Consider the following 23578-nt stretch of genomic DNA (forward strand, 5'->3'; position numbering starts at 1 on the left):
TTCCGTGAGGGAATTTGTTAATAACAAAATATTTTTAAGGGAAAGGCTAAAGTAAAATCCAAATAGGCACCTGGCTCTGAAGAAGCATTATTACACCAATACTTACTTACGACTCAGTAGTCTGGTGAACTACGATGGAGAAAAAGTACGACATAACGATAATACTACAGGATCAAGAAACATGTTTCCTTTGTCGCTGGAGATGATTCTAGATATCTGACTCATAGACATGCAGATTAAGTGTGGCTATGAGACTTAAGGCGTTGGGAGAATGGATAGGAGCACATTATACCCTCGCGGTATAATCGAGACTACGATAGGAATCCTGGATGGATGGAATAATTTTCGTATATAATACCTAAGGCGACACATGAGGTCGAATGCTAATAGCTGCTGCCAAAATGTTAGTATGTTAGGATTTAATGTGCTTTTGTCGACATTTTGTATGGTCATACATGTTTTAAGACAAAATTTTAAAGAAAAACGATCAGAGAAATGATGTCAAACACATATCACGGCAATCCAATTCTGGAGATAGTTGTACTCCATTAGATAGCCTACATTAATTAGAACTTTGTTGTCATTTTCACACAATGTTTCTGTATTCCACTGTATAGAATTCAAATTAAACAGGTGAAATAAAGGTGGAGTTACATGCCATTTTCACTCACGTGCTTGCGTGGTTGTAAAATAAGTTAAGGCCAAAACGGAATGAACGCGTTGAGCATTGATTTTGAGCGTCGCGTTGCAAAAATTCAACTTTGCACACAAAGTCCACAAAAGCAACTCAAAAAAAAATATTTTTAAATTTGACTCTTAAAAGCGAGCGTCATTCTGTGTTGCCACATGCGACGTAGTGTTTTTGGTCGTCAAAGTTAACAATTGTTTAAATTCTTTAACTTTTGCGCGTCGCTTTTGTGGGATTTGTTTGTAGAGTTGCATTTTTTATGCGCATAGTATGTAACTCCACTTTAAGTTAGCCAACATTCAATATTTTAATGCATTCAGAGTGTAAAACATATGATTTGGGTTTGTTTACTCTTCAAAAATAGTTTTACAGTATATGAAAACTCATTTTCAATAATATTATTGAATTTTTTTTAAATAAAGGTTGGAAATGGCGTTAATAAGTTGATATTTAGAAATTCGTACACAACAGTTAGCACATGATATGTTACTCAACCCAAAGGACGTATAAAGGGAAGTTTAACGCAGGGACACACGCACGCTCAAACGCACGGGCGAGAATAGGCCATGTAACTCTACTTTAATTGATCAACTTGTTGGTTGTTGTTTATTGTTTATCACGTGACGTTAAGTGTAAATAACCCATTATACGTAACGGGCTTGTTTTTATTTCACATGATGATTAAACGAGCATGAGTAACCTATTGCGCGGATAAGTGTATATAGTCTTTGGAAAGACAATAAGAGTGTTTTTGTGGTATTAAGTTTTATTTGTGCATAAATGAAAGACTGAAAAAAGTGGAATGGTTGGACTAACACCACAGAGTCTGATCAGTCACTTAGTGCTGCTGGAACCGTGACAAATATAACAAATCAAAGCATACAAATATGCTATGTTTCCAGCCTTTTCCGTATTACCATTCCCATCCGAGTCGGATTAGTAACCTGATGCCGCTGGAACAGTGACAGATACATCAAGTCCGACCATACAAAGTAAGCAACGTTTGCAGCCTTTTCCAAATTAACATCCTCGTTTAAAAAAGCTCGTTTTTTTAAACAACTCAACGATATGTGCATCTTTATTTTCTGGAACTTATTCTGGGGATACACGTGAGTATTTTAATGTGTTTTTCTTGTAGATATGTAAGACATGGTGATCAGGTTTGGATAGCTATGGTGTATTACAGAAATCACGACCGTGGCGATCGGTCTTTTGGACCGACTTGGCTTAGCCTATCCCTCAAATGTCTTTCTTCGCTTATTGGTGACAGATTATGTGCTACAACTGTCTTTTCTTGTCGGGGGAATGGGGTTCGTCTTTCAGGAAAGGGAATTTCTGTACTAGAGTTTGCTCAACTTTTCCAGGATCTACTGTATACAGGTACGGATCTAAGTTGGTTGGGTGCAATGGGGCAGAAGCGGCTGCGCAATACATCTGTCACGATATATATGTACAGTAAAGCGGCGTGGAACGCTCAAGCATAGGGTCATATGAGGCTGACACTGGTTATATGATGAAAGAAGTTTTTCGGACCATGGAAAAGAATAAGCGCTGACAGTGCTATTCACTCATTCAACTCTCCCATGGACTGCCTACTTGGTATGGTGACAGCGCTAATGTGACGTGGGCTTGCGAATTGAGTTGCAGGGTAGTCAAGGCCGTGTATTTCCTGGGGCTGAGGAAGCATAGCATCGGACCGCTAAAACGAGTCCTGATTCGTTGTTGTTCTTGTAGCCACATTTTCATTGTGGATATGGCGATCCTCGTCAAGCTCCTGTTAATGAGCTAGCTTATTTCGGTCCATAGGACCGATTGCCGCGGCAACGTTATGGCCATTGATTTTTTAAAGTCGACATTGACTCAGCTTGTATCGAGTATAATAGGCACTTAGTATTTAAGGAAGAGCCGGTGCCGGCCGGCCACACACTGAATGTTTCCACTTGATACCGCTGATTGTCCGCGACTGCAGTTGCAGCTATTCCATATATGGAACATCCTACCATACGCAACCTGTGGACGCGCCCGATAGTTCCCAGTTGAGCTTCCCGTAATGACGATGAAAACCACATAAAACTGAGCTGAGAGTCATCCCGTGCCGGAGACTAATAGTATTTTGGGAAAGTTGGTGGTCGAATTCCATATGTCTTCGACTCTTGCACTCAACTGTGTCAAAGGTGGAGTGGATTTTTATTTCCTAAAACCTACCCAAAGTAAAACAAATTGTTAAAAGTTTAATAATTATCATCTTCGTCATATTTTATTGTAGTTTTGCTAAAAAAAAAAGAATCATTTTATGCTGTCACCGCTTGTCTTTTGTTTCTTTTTCCATTCCTCGAAATGTACCCTCTTAAAATGTGCTGCCACATTAGAAAGATATCGGTATTCTTTGGGACAAAGTGAACACTTGTACTTTGGTTTATCAGAGTGGAAAGACCGCCGGTGGTCGTAGTAACACATGCTCGATTGAAAAACCTTCTCACAAGAGGGACACTTGTAGGTTTTTTTCATTGACATCTTTTCAACTCTTTCTTTTTGGCGCCGCTCCCAAACTTCTGGATGGCGCTCCTTAATATGCGCATAGAGGTATTTCTTGGTGGAACATTTTTTTGGACAATATTCGCAACATTCGACCATACGCGGCTCCCCTGTGTGTAAACGCATATGTGCTTTTAACAATGGTCCCGAATTGAAGACCTTATCACATATGGTACAGGCGAACTCTCTTCGAATTCTCAAATGAACTTGCTTACAATGAACACGCAAATGAGCTTTGGACTTAAAAGCTTTGTCACAAACTTGGCATACATGTGGGCTTTCCCTATTTTGTGTTACTTTATTACAGCTAAACTTTATATGTTTTTGTAGCGATTGCGAAAATTGAAAAGTCTTTGGACAATTTGGGCAATTTAAACGATATCCAGCATGCTTCCCCTGTTGATGATAAATTAAAGTAGACCTCATTGTGAAAACTTTGTAGCACACCTCACATTTAAACGCTTCTGGCTCTGTGTGATAATAGATATGTTTCTCTATTTCATAACGATAGTATAATTTAAGTTGGCAACATGTAATATGACACTTTTCATCAGGATGCTGCTGCTGAAAGTGTTGAAGCAGCAAGGAAAATGTTGAAAATTTTTCATGGCATATTTCACATTCCAATTCTGGGCGCCATTTGGCTATAAACGCATCGTATTCTTCGACTGTATTTAGCCTTTTCAAATTTGATTTATAAGAAATCTTCTTCTTACGTCTCTGTGTTGTCATGGCTTCATAATCTGGTTCTTCCTCCGATCCAGATGTGATATTTACACAATTATCGGCATCTTTTGGCATTTGTTGGGTCATCGGATGACATTCATTCTCTATATCGGATTCAAAATCTGTTCTAGATTTATCATAATCCATGGCTGTCATAACTGTTGGGCCATTGTCCTTGGACTTGTTAAGAGATTTACTAGAGCTTTGGGCGTATTGTGCCAAAGGAATATTATCGTCATCATCATCATCAACATCAGAAGAAAAGTTATGGTTATTCATGGTATCAGTTTTCGAAGCAGATTCGCCAAATTCTCCTCCTACAAATATACCAAAGGGTTCATCGAATTCGGAGTCTGTAAAAGATTCACTCGAATCATTTTGGATGTGTGCCTTATCTATATCTTGTTGTGCGAGTGTAGACAGTTTGGGGTCAGTTGCCATAGTGGTTTCACTACCAAGATACTTATTGTGGGGTGTTGGCATACTGTCGTCTACACTAAGACTAATATTTTTCCTATTTCTTGCCTGTGGTATGGTCTCTTCAGCAATTGGTACTACTTTGTGAAGACTAGACGATACGACTTCCAAACTTGACTCTTTGTCAAAAGTTGCCATTCTTTCTTCCATCGCACAGTTAGATAAAGCCAATAAGGGTGGGGTTAGATTAGATCTTACATCTTCTTGATTAGCATTGACAGCAAGTTCAGGCGCTATGAGGTAGGAGACTTGCTCCTCGTCGGATTTCACACATATTGAAATGCATTTCTGCGAACTATGTGGTGAAGAGGAGTTCAGCAAACTGGTGACATCTTTATTATCCAACTGCAAAATATAAAAAAAAAAAATTAGAATTACTAGTTAAACAAGTAACAAGTAGAGGCACACTAAATTTAGCCGGGCCGCAACATGGGAACCCACCACCATGAATTCTGCTAGAAATTTACACAAATTAAGGGTTTATGTGTACTTTTCGTACCAAATTCCAACCAAATCAGGCAAAACATTAAATTTCTGGCATTCACAGAAAACTTTTCGATCGGTTTATATAGGATCTATAACAGGATATAGATCAATTTGGACAATACTTATCATGGATGTTGGAAGATAAAAAAACCACTACGTGTAAAATTTCAGCCAAATCGGACAACAATTGTGGCTACCAGGGGTTTAAGATGTCAAATCGGGAGATCGGTTAATATGGGCGCTATATTAGGTTATAAACCGTTTTGGACTTTACTTGGCACGAGTGTTGAAATCATAAAAAAACAGTGTGTGCAAAATGTCAGCCCAATCGAATAACAATTGCGGCTTTTTAAGGCACTAGAGGTCAAATCGAGAGATCGGTTCATATGATAGCTATATCAGGTTATATTCCGATTTAGACCATTTTTGGTAAGTCGATGGAAGTCATAACAGAACGCTACTTGCAAAATCTCAGCCCAATCGAATAATAATTGCGGGTTTCTAGGACCAAGATATCAAATCGGTGGATTGGTTTATATGGGAGCTATGTCAGGTCATAAACCGATTTAAGCCGTACGTAGCACTAGTTTTGGAAGTCATAGCAAAACACTACATGCTAAATTTCAGCTAAATCGAACAACAATTGGACTTCCAAGCGATATCCGTTTATGTGAAGTCAAGTCGCTCAAGAAGTCAAGTCGAAGCAGCATTTTATATGGGATCCATTTACGAAACTAGCCTATTTCTGGAGGGGAAGATGGCTTACTCTTTGAATGTCAATAAAATTATCAAATTCTGTCTTAAACAACATAACTCTTAAAATTCTGGGAGGCAAAAACTCTTTGGGGTTGCTTAGCTTACCACCCAGAGGCCTTTCTACGCTTATGATAGAAGCTATGTCTAAATCTGAACCGATATGTCCTATATGTAATCCCCAATGACCTTCATCAACAAGAAGTATCTGAGCCAAATTTCAAGCGGCTAGCTTTACACGTTGATCGCTATAATGATTTCGACAGACGGGCAGAGGTTATGAGGTTTCAAATCAATATTTCAAGATGACACTAACGGAATGACTAGATTAGAATATCTTTCCCCCAACCTACGGTTGTGGGCAGAGATGGTCCGTAAGACGATTTTTTAGGTTGCCGACTGTCAAAAAGTTGTAAAAGTCGAAAACGTCGTATACTTGTATAAAACGTAGAAAAAGTCGCAAACGTCATAAACCTTAATAACTCAGTGTAAAAGTTTGATTTTTAACAAATATTATTGTCACTTATTTGTTGTATATAGAAATTTCGCAATAAAAGAAATATTACGTTTTTTTTTTTTCTAATTTTTGCATTTACATTTTTCACACAATAAATTGGAAATATACGCAAATTTCAAGTCAATTTATAAAGTAACGTTTAAGGATTTTTTTGTGAAGCAAAAAATCAATAAATTATTAGTTTTCATCAATTATATTTAGAAATTGCAATTATTTTGTATCCTTTTGCAAATTATTTGCTTCTCCCGTTTTAATTTGCTTTTTGAAAGTTGTTGTAAACGGCATATGTTAAAAATGCATGACATCTGAGGAAGTGTCAAGTGAAATGGTACATGGAGTGTTAATTATGTTATTCAATAACAATACTTAAAAATAACATTACTTATTCAATAAAATACTTAACACGCCATCTTCCATTTCACTTGACATTACCTCACATTAGCATACTTAACACGCCATCTACCATTTTACTTGACACTACCTCAGATCTCATTCATTTTATAACATATGTCGTTGTCAACAGCTGTCAAAAAGCAAATTAAAGCGGGAAAAACAAATAATTTTGCAAAAGGATAAGAAATAATTAATAAATGAAAATGTTGCAACCACCCAATAACTCGCAACAGCCAGAGGGATTTAGCGAGGGATTTTGCGTGTGCCACAATTCGTGAAGATCGGTTAACAAATGACCACATTATTGCAATATTGGTAAAAATCGTGTAAACCTACGGTAGCTTTTTCTAATTCTGAACCGATTTTTTCCAATTTCAATATTGTTCATCTCCAGGAGGAAAAAATTACTTATGCCAAAGTTTTTAGTTAATCAGATCAAAAATTCGACATATTTTCGTTCGAATTTTTTTTTCTGTCAGAAACCTAGTTTTTTGGCTAGGTTTACGACGTTTTCGACGTATGTATGTAATATACGTCGGAAATGTATGTCATATACGTCACTGTTTCTGACAGGCCATCTCTGGTTGTGGGTATAATAAAGTGTCTACTCAGGATTCACTAACACTACTCTCTACTATATCTAAACCAAAAAGAACCAATTTGCATGTTCAATACAGCACTTTACTCCAAACGCCAAAGAAATAGACAAAAATGCGCCTTGATGGAGAACGGTGTATACAGCATCTATCTATACCTAAATATTTTCGATACGCCCAATACTGCTACAGGATTCTCTCCTGCTGAGTTATTTGGATTTTTTGGATTAAGAAAATCTACATTTTCGATGCCAAAAATATTCGCAAAAAAAATTGATTTATTAGAAATTTTTATAATGAAATGATTCCCGACTTGCGGAATGCCTTAACATTTTCGAAATTCATAGTTTTTGGGCGAGTTATGGCATTTTGGGAGTTAGAGTTTAGTTCAAATGTTTTATCGATTTTTGCCAGTTTTTGAAGAAAACAAAGCAGTTTTCGAATTAAGCTGTATAATTTAAGCATAAATTGCCAAATCACAAAAATTTTTGAATTTTAGAAAATCTAAATTTTCGATTTTGCCAAAAATTTTCGCTAAACATAAAAAGTTCGATTTCTATGAAATTTTTAGGAGACAATGATTCCTCGAGATCTCCCGAAATGCAAAATGCCATTACATTTTTGAAACTCGAAGTTTTGTGCGATTTATGGCATTTTTGAAGTAAAAATTTTGTTCAAATATTTTTTGATTGTTTGCATGTTTTTCAACGAAAACAAAGAAGTTTTCGCTTTAAGCTGTATAATTGGCGCACGAACTGCAGTTCGGTAAGATCTCCCGAAATGCAGAGTGCCTTTAAATTTTCGAAACTCGAAGTTTTGGGCGAGTTATGGCATTTTCGGAGTAAAATTTAAGTTCAAACATTTATCGATTTTTTGCCTGTTTTTCAACGAAACCAAAACAGTTTTTGTTTTAAACTGTATAATTGAGGATTGAATTGCACTTCGGAATGCAAATCACAAAAATTTTTGTTTTTTGAAAAATCAAAATTTTCAACGAACCTTGCCAAAATTTTTCGAAAAAAATAAAAAGTTCTATTTCTAAGAAATTTTTAATAGGAAACGATTCCTCATGATTTTCCGAAATGCAGAACGCTTTTGCATTTTCGAAAATCGAAGTTTTGGGTGAGTTATGGCAATTTCGGAGTTAGATGTTAGTTCAAATCTTTTTCGAATTTTTGCCTGTTTTTTTTTTAGAAGACAAAGCAGTTTTCAATTTAAACTGCATAATTGGCTCACGAACTGCTCTTCGATATGATCTCCCAAAATGCGTAATGCGTTCAAATTTTTTGGGCGAGTTATGGCGTTTTCGGAGTTTAAATATTTTTCGATTGTTTGCATGCTTTTCAACGAAAACAAAACAGTTTTTGATTTATACTGTATAATTGGTTCATAAACATCAGTTCGGTATTATCTCCCGAAATGCGGAATGCCTTTACACCTTCGAAACTCGAAGTTTTAGGTGAGTTATGGCATTTTCGGAGTTGGATTTAAGTTCAAATATTTGTCGATTTTTGTCTGTTTTTCAACGAAAACAAAGCAGATTTCGATTTAAATTGTACCAATTGAGGCAAAAATGTTTGTTTTTTGGAAAATCGAAATTTTTAATATGCTATAGGCCTTGTTAAAATTTTTCGAAAAAAATAAAAAGTTAGATTTCTAAGAAATTTTTTATATAAATTGATTAAAATGTTCGATTTTTAAAAAAATTTTTAATAGAAAACAATTCCTCGTAATGTTCCAATGTGCGGAACGCCTTAACATATTCGAAATTTAAAGTTTTGGTCAATTAATGGCATTTTCGGAGTAAACTTTAAGTTCAAATCTTTTTCGATTTTTTGCCTGCTTTTTAACGAAAACAAAGCAGGTTTCGATTTTAACTGTATAATTGAGCCCTAAATTAAACTTCGAAATGCAAATCACAAACATTTTTGGTTTTCTTGGAAAATAATAATTTTCAATAGGCTATACCCTGCCAAAATTTTTCGAAAAAAATAAACAGTTAGATTTCTAAGAATTTTTTTATAGAAAATGATTCATCGTGATCACCCAAAACGCGGAATGCCTTTACATTTTCGAAACTTGAAGTTTTAAGCGAGTTATGGCATTTTCGGTGTTAAATTTTAGGTCAAATATTTATCGATTGTTTGCCTGTTTTTCAACGAAAACAAAGCAGTTTTCGATTTGAACTCTATAATTGAGGCATGAACTGCACTTCGGTATGATCTCCCAAAATGGCGAATGCCTTTACATTTTCGAAACTCAAAGTTTTGGGCGAATTAAGGCATTTTCGGATTTAAATTTTAGTTCAAATATTTATCGATTCGATTTAAACTGTATAATTGAGTCATGAACTGCACTGCGAAATGCAAATAAATCGAAAAATAAAGAGTTCGATTATAATAATGGAATCTCAATCTAAAGATAGTCCACTGTTTCTAGAAGTTAGTGTCCAGTTAGAGAGGCCATTGTAGCGCAAAGTTAGTATGTCCGCCGGCGACGCGGCGGACATACTAACTCTCTAGAATTCTAGATTCGAATTCTGGAGAGAACATCAGCAACATTTTCAGTGGTGATTATCCGATTCTGGAGGGCGCCATAGCACAGAGATTAGCATGTCCGCCTATGACACTGAACGCCTGGGTTCGAATCCCGGCGAAAACCCAGGCCTTGTTAAAACTTCTCCCCAAAGAGGTGTCGGGCTGCGTCACGTTATTCGGACTTGGTTATAAAAAGGAGTTCCCTTATCATTGAGCTTGAGTTGGACAGCACTCAGTGATATGTGAGAAGTTTGACACTGTTCCTCAATGAAATGGTCATAAGCAAATTTGCATAATTGGTTATTCCCTCCTAATTCTGGCAACAATTGTGAGATACTATCCCATCTTTACATGGCCATAGGCCATTCGGACTCTGCTATAAAAAGCATAAATTATTGAGCTTAATCTTGAATAATGAAAAAAAAAAATTTCAGCGTTGGTTTTCCCCTCCAAGTGCTGGCAACATTTGTGAGGTACTATGCCATGTAAAACTTCTCTCCAAAGCGGTGTCGTACTGCGCCCCGCCGTTCGGACTCGGCTAAAAAAAAAAGGAGGTCCCTTATCATTGAGCTTGAACCTGAATCGGACTGCACTCATTGATATGTGAGAAGTTTGCCCCTGTTCCTTAGTGGAAAATTTGCATTTGCAATCTTAAATAGAATAGGACTCATTGCAATGTGCGAAGTTTGTCCCTGTTCTTTAATGGCATGTTCATGGGAAATGCTTTTTCATGCTTTTTCATGGCGGTGGTTATACAAATTTTTGTAGCGAAAATGTTTTACCCGTCCGCTTGTGTTATTTTGTGTTTCAAGTGAAATTGAAGAGCTTGGTTGATTTAAATTCTTATTCGGCTCAATCATCATGGGCTGTAGGACATCAGGCTTCAGTCTCTCCATGTTTTGTAGTGGGTGCAATTCATTCTCTCCTAAATGCAATCCATTAGATGATTCATTTGCCAAATATGTGGTTGTTTCTTCATTTCGCCTTACAGATGTTGGTATGATTTTTGGATACAACTGCTGGACATCGTATAAAAAATCTGAAGTATTCGGCAAAGATTCATTGGGAACAACCATTGTATTTCTTATTCGAATCCTTGACAGTTGATTTTGTTTTTGTAGAATAGACTCTTGAAAGGCATGAAATTCGGATATGTGATACCAACATTGATTGCATAAAACTTTAGTGTCATTATTATCATCTTTAGTATCCAGAAGCTGAAGTAAAAAAAAAAACAAATATAGCAAACCATATACTTAAAATTGGTTTTGGCTTTAAAACTTACCTCTGTAGCAAAATATTTTGCTGTCCAATTGTATAAATCAGTCCTTTGACCATTTGCATCATACAATTTTCGATGTATGTCCTTGCAGGTATTCCAGCACAGGCGACAATTAATAGTAGAGACCATAGTTGCTTTCTTTACTGTCCTTACTTAATACGGAATGACAAGACGTCTTTGTTCACACGTTTCTTGACGCTCACTGAAAAATGTATGCCTTGGGTCCTATTACATACACTTAATATATCTGCATCTTTAGTCTCTGGGTATTTTTTTTATGCAGGTAGTTTGTTCAAATTTATATGTTACAATAGAGTCTCAGTTTAAGGCCAACACAAGTTCCTGGAAGTATTTACAGTGTACAATTTAGATTAGAGGTAGGTAGTAATGGAAATAAATTGGTAAAATTAGTTATATAAATGTAAAAAATCCCCTACCTAGAAGTTTGTTTCTCTACTATGGTGTCACAATGACTTTATGAGTCAGTCGACTAGTAACTTCCTTAGATTTCTCAGGATACTATTTTCGCCTTGTCTCTTATAGGATGTTCGACAAATTGGCTGCAAAAATGACATTAGTGTAGACTATCGTTGCTCGATTGGTTGGTGCGAGATTTTACCTTCTACTACAAACACTTGAATCTGTGTTGTAGTCTCCAAAGTGCTATAATCATTTATTCCGCTTGTGATCACCCACCGACTTGCTAATTTCCCTGTTAAATTAACTTATCCTTGCGTTCGTTTGGCGTAGCAGATCACAGATTCACCCCGAGATGAAGCAGATGACTGCCGCCGTGATGCAAATTTGACCATGAACATTTCATAAAGGAACAGGGGCAAACTTCTCACACATCAATGAGTGCGGTCCGATTCAATGATTTGGAACCTCCTTTTCTTTGGGAAGAAATTTATACATGGTATACAAAGTACTTGACAAATGTCGCCAGTATTGGGAGGGTGTAACCACGATTGAACATTTTGTTTATGTTTTGCGATCATACCACCTCCCAATAATACCATCGACCGACCACACCACTTCATAACCTCTGAGGGCCAGATGTTTCAGAGAGTACACCAATCGCCGCTTCAGTGAGCTGATATCAATAACCGTTTTTGAAAAAGTAATTGAAAAAGTTTTCAATTGAAAAAAATTGCATATTCAATAAAAAAATGATTGAAATTTTCAATTAAACTTTTTAATTGATCAAATAAAAAAATGAAATTTTCAATTAATTTTTCAATTGATCCAGTTAAAAAAAAAAACAAGTTATAGTCCAATTCGGACTTTAAATAAATGAAGTCATTGTGTAATATTTCAGTCCATTCGGATAAGAATTGCGCCTTGTAGGGGCTCAAGAAGCAAAATCGGGAGATCGGTTTATATGGGAGCAGTATCAAGCTAAAGATCGATTCAAACCATATGGGACATGTATGTTGAAGGTCAAAATTGGACACGTGTGTTGTACAAAATTTCTGCCAATTCGGATAAGAATTGCGCTCTCTAGAGACTCAAAAAGTCAAGATCCCAGATCGGTTTATATGGCAGTTATATCAGGTTACGTACCGATTTGCGCCATACTTAGTACAGTTGTTGGAAATCAAAATAAAACATCTCATGCAAAATTTCAGCCAAATCGGATGAGAATTGCGCTCTCCAGCGGCTCAAGAAGTCAATATCCCAGATCGGTTTATATGGCAGTTATACCAGGTTATGAACCGATTTTGACCATACATCGCACTGTAGTTGGAAGTCATAACAAAATACTTCATGCAAAATTTCAGCATAATAGGATAAGAATTGCGCGCTCTAGAGGCTCAAGAAGACAATATGGCAGCTATATCAGGTAATACATCGATTTGAATCATGCTTAGCAAAGTTGTTGAAAGTAATATCGAAACACCACGTGAAAAATTTCAGTCAAATTGGATAATAATTGCGCCCTCTAGTTGTTCAAGATGTCAAGACCCAAGATCGGTTTATATGCAGCTATATCAAGTAATGATCTGATTTGAACCATACTTAGCAGAGTTGTTGGAAGTGATATCGAAACACCATATCAAAAAACATAGACCGATTTGTCCCATTTACAGTCCCAACCGACCTACACTAATAAAAAATATTTGTGAAAAATTTCAATCGTCTAGCTTTACTCCTTGAAAGTTGGCGTGCTTTTGACAGACAGACGGACGGACATAGTTAGGTCGACTTAAAATGTCATGACGTTCAAGAATATATATACTTTATGGGGTCTTGGACGCTTTTTTTCGACCTCTTACAAACAGAATGACGAAATTAGTATACCCCATCCTATGCGCAAATTTGTACCTGGAACGTGGCAAAGATCCGTGGCCAGACGTATAAAAAAATTCCCTGCGTGGGTTCCTAAAAAAAATTCGGGTGAAGGGTAGGGGTGCCCTATAGATTTGTTAATGTTCTCAGTGTAGTGTGTTATGCACTGAGGCGGCAGCCTTTGGCCGATTAAAAACTCCATCGAGTTAATCCGAAACGTAATGTGGACGTATGGGTCTTTGAAATACCTTCCCTTTATCTTACAGGGGACAAAATAGCCTTTAATTAAATTTACTTAAGCGCCATACTTGAAATTTTAAGATTAGATTAAAAAAATGTTTGAATCAATTAATTTTTTAATTAAAAATTACAAAATTTTCGTGATTGCGATTGTAAAAATGTTCATGTTCATAAAAAATTAATTGAAACAATTAATTTTTTAATTAAAAAAATATAGTGTTGAATTAAAAAACAATTGAATCAATTAAGTTTTTAATTGAAAACAATTTTATTTTCAATTAAAATTTTAATTGATTTTTTTTTGTGATTTTTTCTCTGTAGGAACTTTGGGGTTTCTGGTCCTAGGTCGAATATGATACACATATCTAACGCACCTGCATCAATCATTGCTCTGTAGGAGTTGAGGTCGGAAAGGCTAAGTGGCGGTTGATCTTCAAGGACTGCGTTTAGGTTAGGTTAGGTTGAAAAGAGGATGCAGATATTAATCCGCCCCATGCCACTATGGACATACACCTAAGCCAGTAATCGGCTTTATTGTGCGCTCTAAAAACTATAAAGTTACCCCTAAAAAATCCTTAATTGTTTTCAATGCCACTCCCCTACGTTGGTTCATGTCTGGTATTGTGTCTCCACTTAAGTACCGGTTGTTGTTGTAGTAGCAATGAAGGAATACATCGGGTCAATCCGGTACATACAACCGGCTGCCATGGGATTGCCTAAGTACCGGTATCTGTTAGACAGGAAAGCCGGGCAATGACAAAGGAAATGCTCCAACGTCACTCGGTAGCTATTCACCGCTTCTGCTCTCGTGTCTACATGAATGTTTTCTGACGGTCGTTTTCCAAGGACCATATTCGCCCGGCAGCTATTCACTGCTTTCGCTACCGTGTCTGTTTGAGTGCTTACTAGACCCGCTTGAAACGCCATCTGACCTAAAGATTTTCCCTTGTAGAGCTGAACCTCTCACTCTAAATCATCCACACATTGATATTTCTGGGCTGTGAATTTCTATCCACTAGATACTGATTGGGATTGGCTCTGCCATAGCGGGCCACTAGATACTTGCTTAGACAGCAGGTAGTTTTGGATTTGCACTGGTAAGATCTTTGTCTATATGAGAACTGAGAAAACAGGCCGTCGCAGTGCGTAAACTAGCACTCTGACAGATCTAAATGTTATTCCACTTCATGTCGGTCTATTAGCGATTCCATTTCGGCGCTGCATAGTTTATCACTGACCGACCAATTGCTTTGTATGTAATCAACAAGGTTTCTTTGCCAAGAACCCAAGTGCTGCCTCTAAACGACTTGGGGACTTTTATACTTCAGACCTTGCCCCAAATTAGCGAGTACGGTTCATATCGGTGGTAAAGCAGTCCGAAAAGTCCCCTGGGACGTAGTAAGGCAGAAATCGTGATCAATGTTGCCTACCCACATCATATTGCCTAAACTTTTGTAAGAGTTTTTTATTGTCTTGCTTTTCTATTCTAAATAAAAGCAAAAACTCATTGCTTCCAACAACAAGAAGAAATAAATTCAGAAAATGTTCTTTTAAAAACTTTTTTCATTAAAAAAATTACAAAAAAATAAAATATTGGACTAATCTAAACTTAACATTATCTTTATTATATTGTTCAAGTTTTTGCCTTTAGGGCATAAAAAATTTTATTGCGAAACTAATAGGTCGACTAAAGATTGCAACCCAACTTCAGTTGAGTTGCCAAGGGGGAAATTTGTTATAGAAATGTCCAATTGTACACTTTTTTGCGATTTACTTAGTAGCTGAACGTTCAAAAAACTGCTATCGAATGAATCTGAGAAAAATTTTCAACTTTTTACTAATTTTTTATTGTTCTGGCAACGCAACTATAGTTGAGTTGCCATCCATTATCGATCACTTAGTTTTCTGGATCGAAGATTTCGCTCGCCTTGGTGAAAAGGAAACCAAGAGGTTATTATTCGCTGTGGATAGCGTCTCATCGGGCATGAGCTACATCGATAAATACATATAGTAGTATTCATATATACATGTAGAAGTTATGGCGAAAATTCATTTACGAAATGACCACTTTTTATGTTGTCACTTTGTTTTTCTTCTTCCATTCCTCGTAATGTGCACTTTTAAAATGTACTGCCAGATTGCCGCTATATCGGTATTCTTTGGAACAAAGCGTACACTTGACGTACGGCTGATCAGAGTGCATAGCTCGCAGGTGATCTTTATAGAACCAATAAGATTGAAAAACTTTTGCACAAGAGGGACATTTGTGGTGTTTTTCTCCCGACATTTTCTCAACTCGACCTTTTTGGCGCTGCTCCCAAATTTCTGGATGGTATTTCTTAATGTGGGCAGATAGATAGTTATTGGCGAAATAATTTTTTGGACAATATTCACATGCAAAACTACGTTCTCCACTGTGTTTACTCATGTGTCCTTTGAACGCATAGGTCGTGTAAAAAATCTTATCACATACATTACAGTTAAAAGTTTTTCGATTAGTCGAATGAGTTGACCTAATATGAGCATTCAAATTAGTTTTGCTTTTATAAGATCTACCGCAAATGTTGCAAACATGCGGCTTATTCTCGGGAGTCGTAGTTTTTGCAGTTTTGCAATTCTGCTTCTGCTTGTGGTATGCCAGTGATTCAAAGTATGCAAAAGATTTGGGACAATTTGGGCATTTGAAACGATGACCAGCATGATTTGCCTGTATGTGAACCATTAAGGAATACCTCGTTGTGAAAACGTTAAAGCACACCTCACATTTAAACGCTCCTGGTGCAGTGTGATAAAGAATATGTTTCTCTATTTCATAACGATAGTATAATTTGAGCTGGCAACATGTAATGTGACATTTTTCATTGGGATGTTGCTGCTGGAAGTGTTGCAGCAACAAGGAAAATGTTGAGCATTCCTCAGGACAGATTTCACAGGTTAATACTGGCCGCCATTTGGCAATATATGCATCATATTCTTCAGCTGTTTGTAGTAGTTTTAAATTTGTTTTATAGGAATAATTCTTTTTGCGTTTGTATTTTCTCCTGGCCTTATAATCGGGTTCCGCTTCCGATTCTTCTTCTGCTTCCTCGGGCACCTGGGGCCTATTGGATTCGGAATCTGTACTTGATGTATCATAGTCCATGGCTGTCTTTGTTGTTGTGTATGTTTGCTCATTATCATGCTTAATTTTTTTACCATTATCCTCTTCTTTAAGCCTCTGTGTATATTCTGTCAAAGGAAACTCATCTTTGGAAGAGTAATTTGAGGCAGTTGCACCAAATTCGCCGGGTTCCAATAGACCAAAGGGTTTATCGTATTCCGAATCTGTAAAAGAATCCCTAGAATCATTTTGCATAGCAGCATTGTATACATCTGGTTGGCCGGCTTCTACTATAGACATTTTAGACTCAGATTCTAAGGCTGCATTAATAGCAAGATATTCATTCATAGAAGGTTCACATTTCTCTATTGCCTTTGGCGTATTTAGATCAAATCTTAAATCTTCTCCAATATCACTAGCACCAAGTTCTGTTGCCATAAAATGAGAGCTTTCTTCTTTCTCCGATTTCACAGCCATTGAAAATTGTGGTTGTGAATAGGTGGTGGTGTTGTTCAAGTTGCAGACATCATTATCCTCCACCTAAGGAATATTAATGCTGATCATATCACAATGCTTAGGTTAAAACTTCATATGTATTACCTGCTGGTATGGTGCAGCTATGTATGTCTCATTTTGGGTTTGAAACAAAATTGGAGGGTTTCGCAAATTCAAATTCATCCTAGGCTTTTCTAATGGCCTAATAACTTCATTGGTTGGCGATTTACACTTAATAAACTCTTCACTAATCTCCAATGCTTCAGATGTGACAAAAGTTCCATCACTTATTCGAGTACTGGAGACTTGTTTCTGTTTTTCTACAATAGACTCTTGAAAAGTATGAAATTCGGATATATGATACCAGCATTCATCGCATACTATATTGCAGCCATTAATATCCTTATTCTCAGTTTTCAAAAGCTAAAATTTTTTATACAAGTCAGAGCAAATGAAAATTTAAAAAGTAATTTTTTTTACTTACCTCTGCTTCGAAATATTTTGCCGTCATAAAATATATCTCAGTTCTTTCACCACTTTCATACAATTTTCGTTGAATATCATTGCACATGTTTAAACACAAACGACATATAGTAGCAGAGGCCATAGTGTCATATGGTTGTTCTATATCTTTTTTTTTATATTTTTTAATTCTAGTGTTATTATACTTCAGGAATGGTCACTGGAACTGACTAGAACGATACATAATTATTTTATTTTTATAAAAAAAAAATTTTATAAAATTTGAAATTTGAAATTTTTAGAAAATTATATTTTTATGCATCATTCTGCAAAATATTCTTTTTAAAGAAAGTTTGCAAGATTCCAAATGGAAAAGGAAAGACGCGTTTTGTCTTTGGTTAGAAGATTTTTCAATCATATTAGGTGTGATGGCTTCAATGGCCGTGCGTCGGTATGTTGTATTTGAATCGTATTAATTGCGAAAACACATCTATGATTATCAATTACCACATACAACCACGCTCGACAACCCTGTCTATTAGCTGTACTTTTTCCCAATGCATGTGTTTTTGTGTAATGACAGACTTTTTTCTGTGGCAATTACACAACTACCGTAGTACACATAATTCTGTGCATCTGTTGGAAGTTGCATTTGATTTTCTTTGCAAAAATGGAAAAGGAAAGCCAGTAATCGGAACTCACCACTATGGTACGCGTTTCATCAGCCATATTAGCTGTGAAGACTTCAAGGGCCGAACGTTGGTATGATTTTATTACGAAAACACCTCTATGATATATATACCACATTTGCCACGCTCGACAACCCTGTCTATTAGCTGTACTTTTCCCAATGCATGTGTTTTTGTATTATAGCAGATTTTTTGTCTACACAATTACACTACTCCCATGCTATACACATTTTTTATTGTTATTTCATAAAACTTCTATACAAATAAATTCATAAAATGCATATAACGCCTCAGTGCCGTAAGGCATTTTAGAGGCTGTAGTTGGCATTTAACGCAAATCAAATATTTGTATAAATAACAAAAATATCTATTCAGAATTTAGAGGTTAACAAATTCATTGCAGAATCGCATCGTTCTTTGTGTTCTTACATGATCTTTTAAAGCATTTTTGAAACTTACGAAATTGGTAATTGATTTAAGATTTTGTGGCAAGTTGTTAATTTATCGACTCTCAGAATACTCAATGCGTTGCTTAAGGTTTCAGTGCGGCACAATGCTACTCTAAGTTGCTGATTATTACGAGTATTAAATACATTCTGATTTTGCATGAATCCAACAGTACGATGAACCAAATTATCGATACATTTAAAAACTTATGAAAGAAGTTGTACCATGTATATGCAAGACATTTGGAAAAACATTAGAATAAAAAAAATACTTGTAGAAAAAGTAATGGGCAAATTTGCAGCTGCTTTTAAGGACCTATTTTGAAGTCGCTGCAGCGATTTCGGTTCTGACCCTTTCCTATATGCATATAGCACCGCCAAGTAGTTAAGGTTACTGTGAATCAGTGCCTGGTAAATGAGCAATTTAGTATCCTGGTTGAATTTATATTTAAACTTAAGACTGGAGCAATTTTTAATCTTAATTTCTGGTTCGTTCATTCCAGGACATATTAGATGATAAATGTAGACCCAAATATCTAACTGAATTAACTTTGGATAACTCTTTTCCAGCAATACTTATTTTAAATGTTGAATGGAAACGACCATGTGGCCTAAAACGCATCAACTTAGTCTTCGTCTCATTGATAAAAACCCTATTCAATCGCTTGAACTCCCTGGTGTGTGAGTTCAAGCGAATGAACTCTCTCTCAGCATCTCTCTCCATATACGGTTTCACAGCCAATTCGTCTGCGTACAGGTATAGTTTTCCAGCTAAGTCAAGGTATTTAATATCATTCAGATAAATAGAAAACAAAACGGGTCCTAGCACACTACCTTGAGGTACTCCATACTGTATTATAGACAGCTGGCTCTTATGTTCCCAATGTGAACATATTAGTTCCGATTCCGTAAATATGATCCAATAAGATCTAACTCGTTGCCATATAGACCATAAAACTGTAGTTTCTTTAGAAGTCTTTCATGATCAATCATATCGAAAGCTCTACTCAGATCAAAGCAGATACCTGCAACGCCACTATCATCCAACAATTTGCAAATATAAGTCTGGACATTTATTGTTTCCTCCTCGGTTTCACACCCTTTTCTAAACCAACTTTGACAATCATGAAGTAAATGATATTCCTCGAAATATAAGAATAGCTGGCGCTGAAGAATTCGCTCAAAAATATTGTTCACAACTGGAAGTACTGCTGTTGGACGGAATTTATTTATAGCCGCGGCATTCTTCTCCTTGTTTCGGTACATCTGTTGGAAGTTGTATTGATGGTTCGAACGCTAGACAACGACAACGGCTCGCGCTTTTGCCAGCCGGCAAGGCTCGGCCAAATTTGGCAAGGCTCGGTAAGCATATCAGTTTAGGTGGATTTTATTTGGGGTCAAGCTTTCTAACAACTTTGTATATTAACAAATCAAGTGCCCTATTTAGGATGTAAGTCAGAAGCACAAGACCTTTCCGAAACGCGTTTCACATTTTGTAATTAATTTTTTGGCATAATGCTTCGTGTGTGGAATGGACTTCGGAAACTATCCTTCCACCAGTCTATGACGTCTATAAATTTAAAGCAAAAGCCAGTAAACACTACATCTTCTTTCCAACCACTTGTTACTAACTTTCCATTGTACTGCGTCCATAAGGAAATAAAGAAATATCTATATAAACAATTTGTAGTGGAATTTAATGTAGTTCCTAATCTTAATGAGAAAAATGATTTTCATAGCCAAAACCATACCGATTGTCACTGAAATACAGTGTAGCTGAAATACTCACAGGAGGAGGCAGTCAGGAGGACTACATTTTCATGTACTATGCGTATGGGTGATCCTAATTTTGGCAAGCTTTAAATCAATTCATCCAGAAAATGGTAAAAGGTACAAAAAACGGGAAGCGTTTAGCAAAACAAAAAACTTTATTGTGAATAGTTTGTTCTTAAACATCTGTTTCTATGGTGATTGATTCATTATGAGGACCATTAAGTATAATGGGGTCTTTGCGCAGAACGATATGCCGCCAAATTCTTAAAGCAGGGTGGTACTCTGTTCTGCTGCTTTGGCGATAAGGGCGGTACGCACCTTAAACGTAATTTTCGGTTTGCTCTGTATTGCAGGATATATAAAACGCTCTTCCCGCTAAATGCTGGCACACATCCAAAATAGTCAAATATCAACAAAACAAACAAAATAAATCATTTTAATTTTAATTAATGTTATGTGGAGGTAGCGATTCTCGTAAATCTCCTATAAGTAAGCAAGTCCATTAGACCGATCGCCATGGGAACGTGGTGGCAATTGGTTATTAAAGGCACCAATAACTCGTTTGGTAGTTTTGTATTGTTGACGAACTTTTCGTTGAGTTTTGCTTTTTTGTTTTTCCACCTTACCCAACATTGTCAAGTTTTCCAAAGAGAGACATTTTTTATTTTTTTTGGACCTACTATTTTATTAACATTACTCAAAAATTTAATAAGCTAACGGCCTTAATCACAAAACTTAATATAGATTTGAAAAGGGTTTATTTTACAGATTTCCTTTGGAGAACTATCAAATAAACCTATTTTAAGGCTTCATAAGGTTTTGTGAACAAGGCCGTAAAAATTTAGGTATGTACATAATGTGTTTTAGTTTTTTTTTAATATTTTTTGGGTGGACAAATGACTTTTTCACAGCACAATGGATATGTTTTAGAATTGTCCTGGGGTACCAGCTTACATTCGGGAGGAGCAATTACAGCGGCACAACTAAGAGGGAGAGAAAGAAGCAAATTTTTTTATTATTTAGTTTTTTAATCCATTCGAAGAATTCCCTTGTTGCAAAGTACGCCTAGCATAACTCCTGTAACTACGCCCTATCACCAGCCTTCACCCGGCACAGGATAGCTGGGAGCACCACACAGGCTAAAAAATTGATGTCCGATCTGTGTGGTGTTCATTGCTGTCACGAGAAGCTTAGCTGCGAGCTACCGGGGGGTCCACAGGTTACGGATAGTACCTGCAATAGAAGTCGCAGACAATCAGCGGTTTTGAGCGAAGAGCCTCAGTGGGGGGTCTGAGTGCCTATGATGCTCAATATGACAAGGCGATTTATTGGCGCCTTTAAATAACCAATGGCCACCTTGTTCCCGCTGCGATCGGTCCTTTGGACCGGAACGAGCTCTCTATCACTCTGTGAATGGCAATGCTGGCTTGAGCTAATGTCTGACCAGACTAGACTAGGTGAGAATCAACCGAACCCCCGCCGTAAACATGCAGAGCACCGTTCCCGACTTTTACATATCAAGAGCGCATGTTCACTTTTGACTCCCTGCTCGATGTTGCTTCTCCAGTTAAACAGTTTCCTTTCAAAATTACTAAGGACTTGACCTCCGAAGAGAGCGGCAGCTCTACTCCATCCAGAAGAGTTCCCTGTAAAGCTCAAAATTCTAACGTCTGGTGAAGGGAACCAATTAAGTGTTTCTGGTCTTCCAGAAACCTTCAATACACCCTGAACAAGGTCAGTAATAGTAGGAAGAAAACGGCTATCCACGATGATGACGACGTCACAAACAAGAGTCCCCTTAGGTAATAAGAGAGCTTAACGTACGAGGAACGTCCTTTTCTTTATTCCCCAGTCGATCGTTGTTGCTCACTCCATCCAGGAGAGTTCCCTGTAAACCTCAAGATTCTAACTTGTGGTGAAGGGAACCAATTTAGACTTTCTGTTTTTTATGCCCCCATTCAGAAACCTTTTCAATACACCCTGAACAAGGTCAGTAATAGTAGGAAGAAAGCGGCTATCCACAATGATGACGACGACACACACAAGAGTCCTCTTAGGTAATAAGAGAGCTCAACGTACGAGGAACGTCAGTTTATTTATTCCCCAGTCGATCGTTGTTGCTGCACTCCCAATATACAGGGCTGCTCTTTGGCCCAGAGATCAGCACCGCCGCGATATCCTTTACCTTCTCGATAATAAGCTACCCAAAACATAATGCTAGAGCAGCCAGGTAAAAATCTAAAACTGTCGCAAACCTTCAGTACACTCTCTACTGTCTCAAACCTCCAGTACACCGCCCCCGCCCTAAGTCCCCTAATTCTACTTAATTTCAAGAAAATCTGTTAAGCATTCATTAACCAACTTACCCCAAACCACTAATGTTGCCTTTTTCTTGACAGGTAATCTTTATACACTCGCCAGGTGGTAGATATGTTTGACCTTTCTTAAAGATAACGCCATTATATGTGCAGTACTCAAACTGAGAAGGATTGTAACTACTTCCATAGTAGCTGGCCGTTATGAAGGCAAACAAATTGAATAGCAAAAATACGAAAAAAGCTTGACCTTTCATTGTCAATCACCTGCACTTAAAAATAATTTGATTTGAATTGTAGTTAATTATGTAAAGTTTCACTAAAATTATTGACTTTATATACAAAAATACATTATAGCTGCAACATAGTGCATTAGTAACATTTGCTAATTCATGTTTTGTCAAAGTGATCAAAGGCACGTTCGCTGTACTTTAATATTTTGTGTATATGTACGTGTCTTTATGGCGAACTAAGAATTATAATTTTGTTGTAAACATGTTTTAATGAAAACCCCTTTACTTTGATTGTTTTTGTTTCAGACATGACGTTACGATCTACGTTTTATTGGAATTAAAATGTAAGTAAACAATCTTAAAAGAAATATTTTTTAATTTTAAATTTGCTACAAAGAACTTTATAGTTGCGCCTACAAGTATGCACTGAATATTTACTCAGCATTTACTTACAAAGTTGAAGGGTTGTTTAGACTATGGGAAGCTCTCCATGTACAACTTGCCGCATTAAAGCAGAGTACATATTTCGTTCACTTTCGGAATAGT

The 23578-nt window shown here is 36.7% G+C and overlaps 3 protein-coding genes across 3 annotated transcripts in view; 1 reads left to right on the forward strand and 2 right to left on the reverse strand.

Annotated features, from left to right (window-relative positions):
• Positions 1 to 1747: 1747 nt before the first annotated feature.
• Positions 1748 to 23578, forward strand: part of LOC131996780 (la1-like protein 13) — a 58031-nt gene continuing 36200 nt past the window's right edge. Inside the window, exons 1-2 of the mRNA XM_059366693.1 lie at positions 1748 to 1797; positions 23339 to 23376. Of these exons, the coding sequence (XP_059222676.1) occupies positions 1757 to 1797; positions 23339 to 23376 (79 nt within the window). The 5' untranslated portion in view covers positions 1748 to 1756. The remainder of the gene's footprint in view (positions 1798 to 23338; positions 23377 to 23578) is intronic.
• Positions 2909 to 11765, reverse strand: LOC106084138 (zinc finger protein 34). Its single transcript, XM_013247639.2, has 5 exons — positions 11610 to 11765; positions 11428 to 11550; positions 10994 to 11332; positions 10491 to 10925; positions 2909 to 4771 (listed from the first exon to the last, which is right to left on the reverse strand). Exons 3-5 carry the CDS (start codon positions 11117 to 11119, stop codon positions 2975 to 2977), a joined length of 2358 nt encoding a protein of 785 aa, XP_013103093.2. The 5' UTR covers positions 11120 to 11332; positions 11428 to 11550; positions 11610 to 11765; the 3' UTR covers positions 2909 to 2974.
• On the reverse strand, positions 15473 to 20614 carry LOC106084139 (putative zinc finger protein 66). The gene is made up of 4 exons (XM_013247640.2): positions 20501 to 20614; positions 17599 to 17806; positions 17220 to 17537; positions 15473 to 17159 (listed from the first exon to the last, which is right to left on the reverse strand). The coding sequence occupies exons 2-4, from the start codon at positions 17719 to 17721 to the stop codon at positions 15591 to 15593; spliced, it is 2010 nt and encodes a 669-aa protein (XP_013103094.2). The 5' UTR covers positions 17722 to 17806; positions 20501 to 20614; the 3' UTR covers positions 15473 to 15590.

Source organism: Stomoxys calcitrans, chromosome 4 (genome assembly GCF_963082655.1).
Source record: "Stomoxys calcitrans chromosome 4, idStoCalc2.1, whole genome shotgun sequence".
NCBI classification, from domain to species: Eukaryota; Metazoa; Arthropoda; class Insecta; order Diptera; family Muscidae; genus Stomoxys; species Stomoxys calcitrans.

Bases quoted from the DNA above. Each gene is read 5' to 3' on its own strand.
- LOC106084138 (XM_013247639.2), bottom strand. From the start codon at position 11,119: ATGGTCTCTACTATTAATTGTCGCCTGTGCTGGAATACCTGCAAGGAC. The intron at 10,926-10,993 runs GTAAGTTTTAAA...TTTTTACTTCAG, and splicing joins CAAAATATTTTGCTACAGAG to CTTCTGGATACTAAAGATGA. The intron at 4,772-10,490 runs GTAAAACATTTT...TATATTTTGCAG, and splicing joins AAAATAACACAAGCGGACGG to TTGGATAATAAAGATGTCAC.
- LOC106084139 (XM_013247640.2), bottom strand. From the start codon at position 17,721: ATGGCCTCTGCTACTATATGTCGTTTGTGTTTAAACATGTGCAATGAT. The intron at 17,538-17,598 runs GTAAGTAAAAAA...AAAAAATTTTAG, and splicing joins CAAAATATTTCGAAGCAGAG to CTTTTGAAAACTGAGAATAA. The intron at 17,160-17,219 runs GTAATACATATG...AATATTCCTTAG, and splicing joins TAGCTGCACCATACCAGCAG to GTGGAGGATAATGATGTCTG.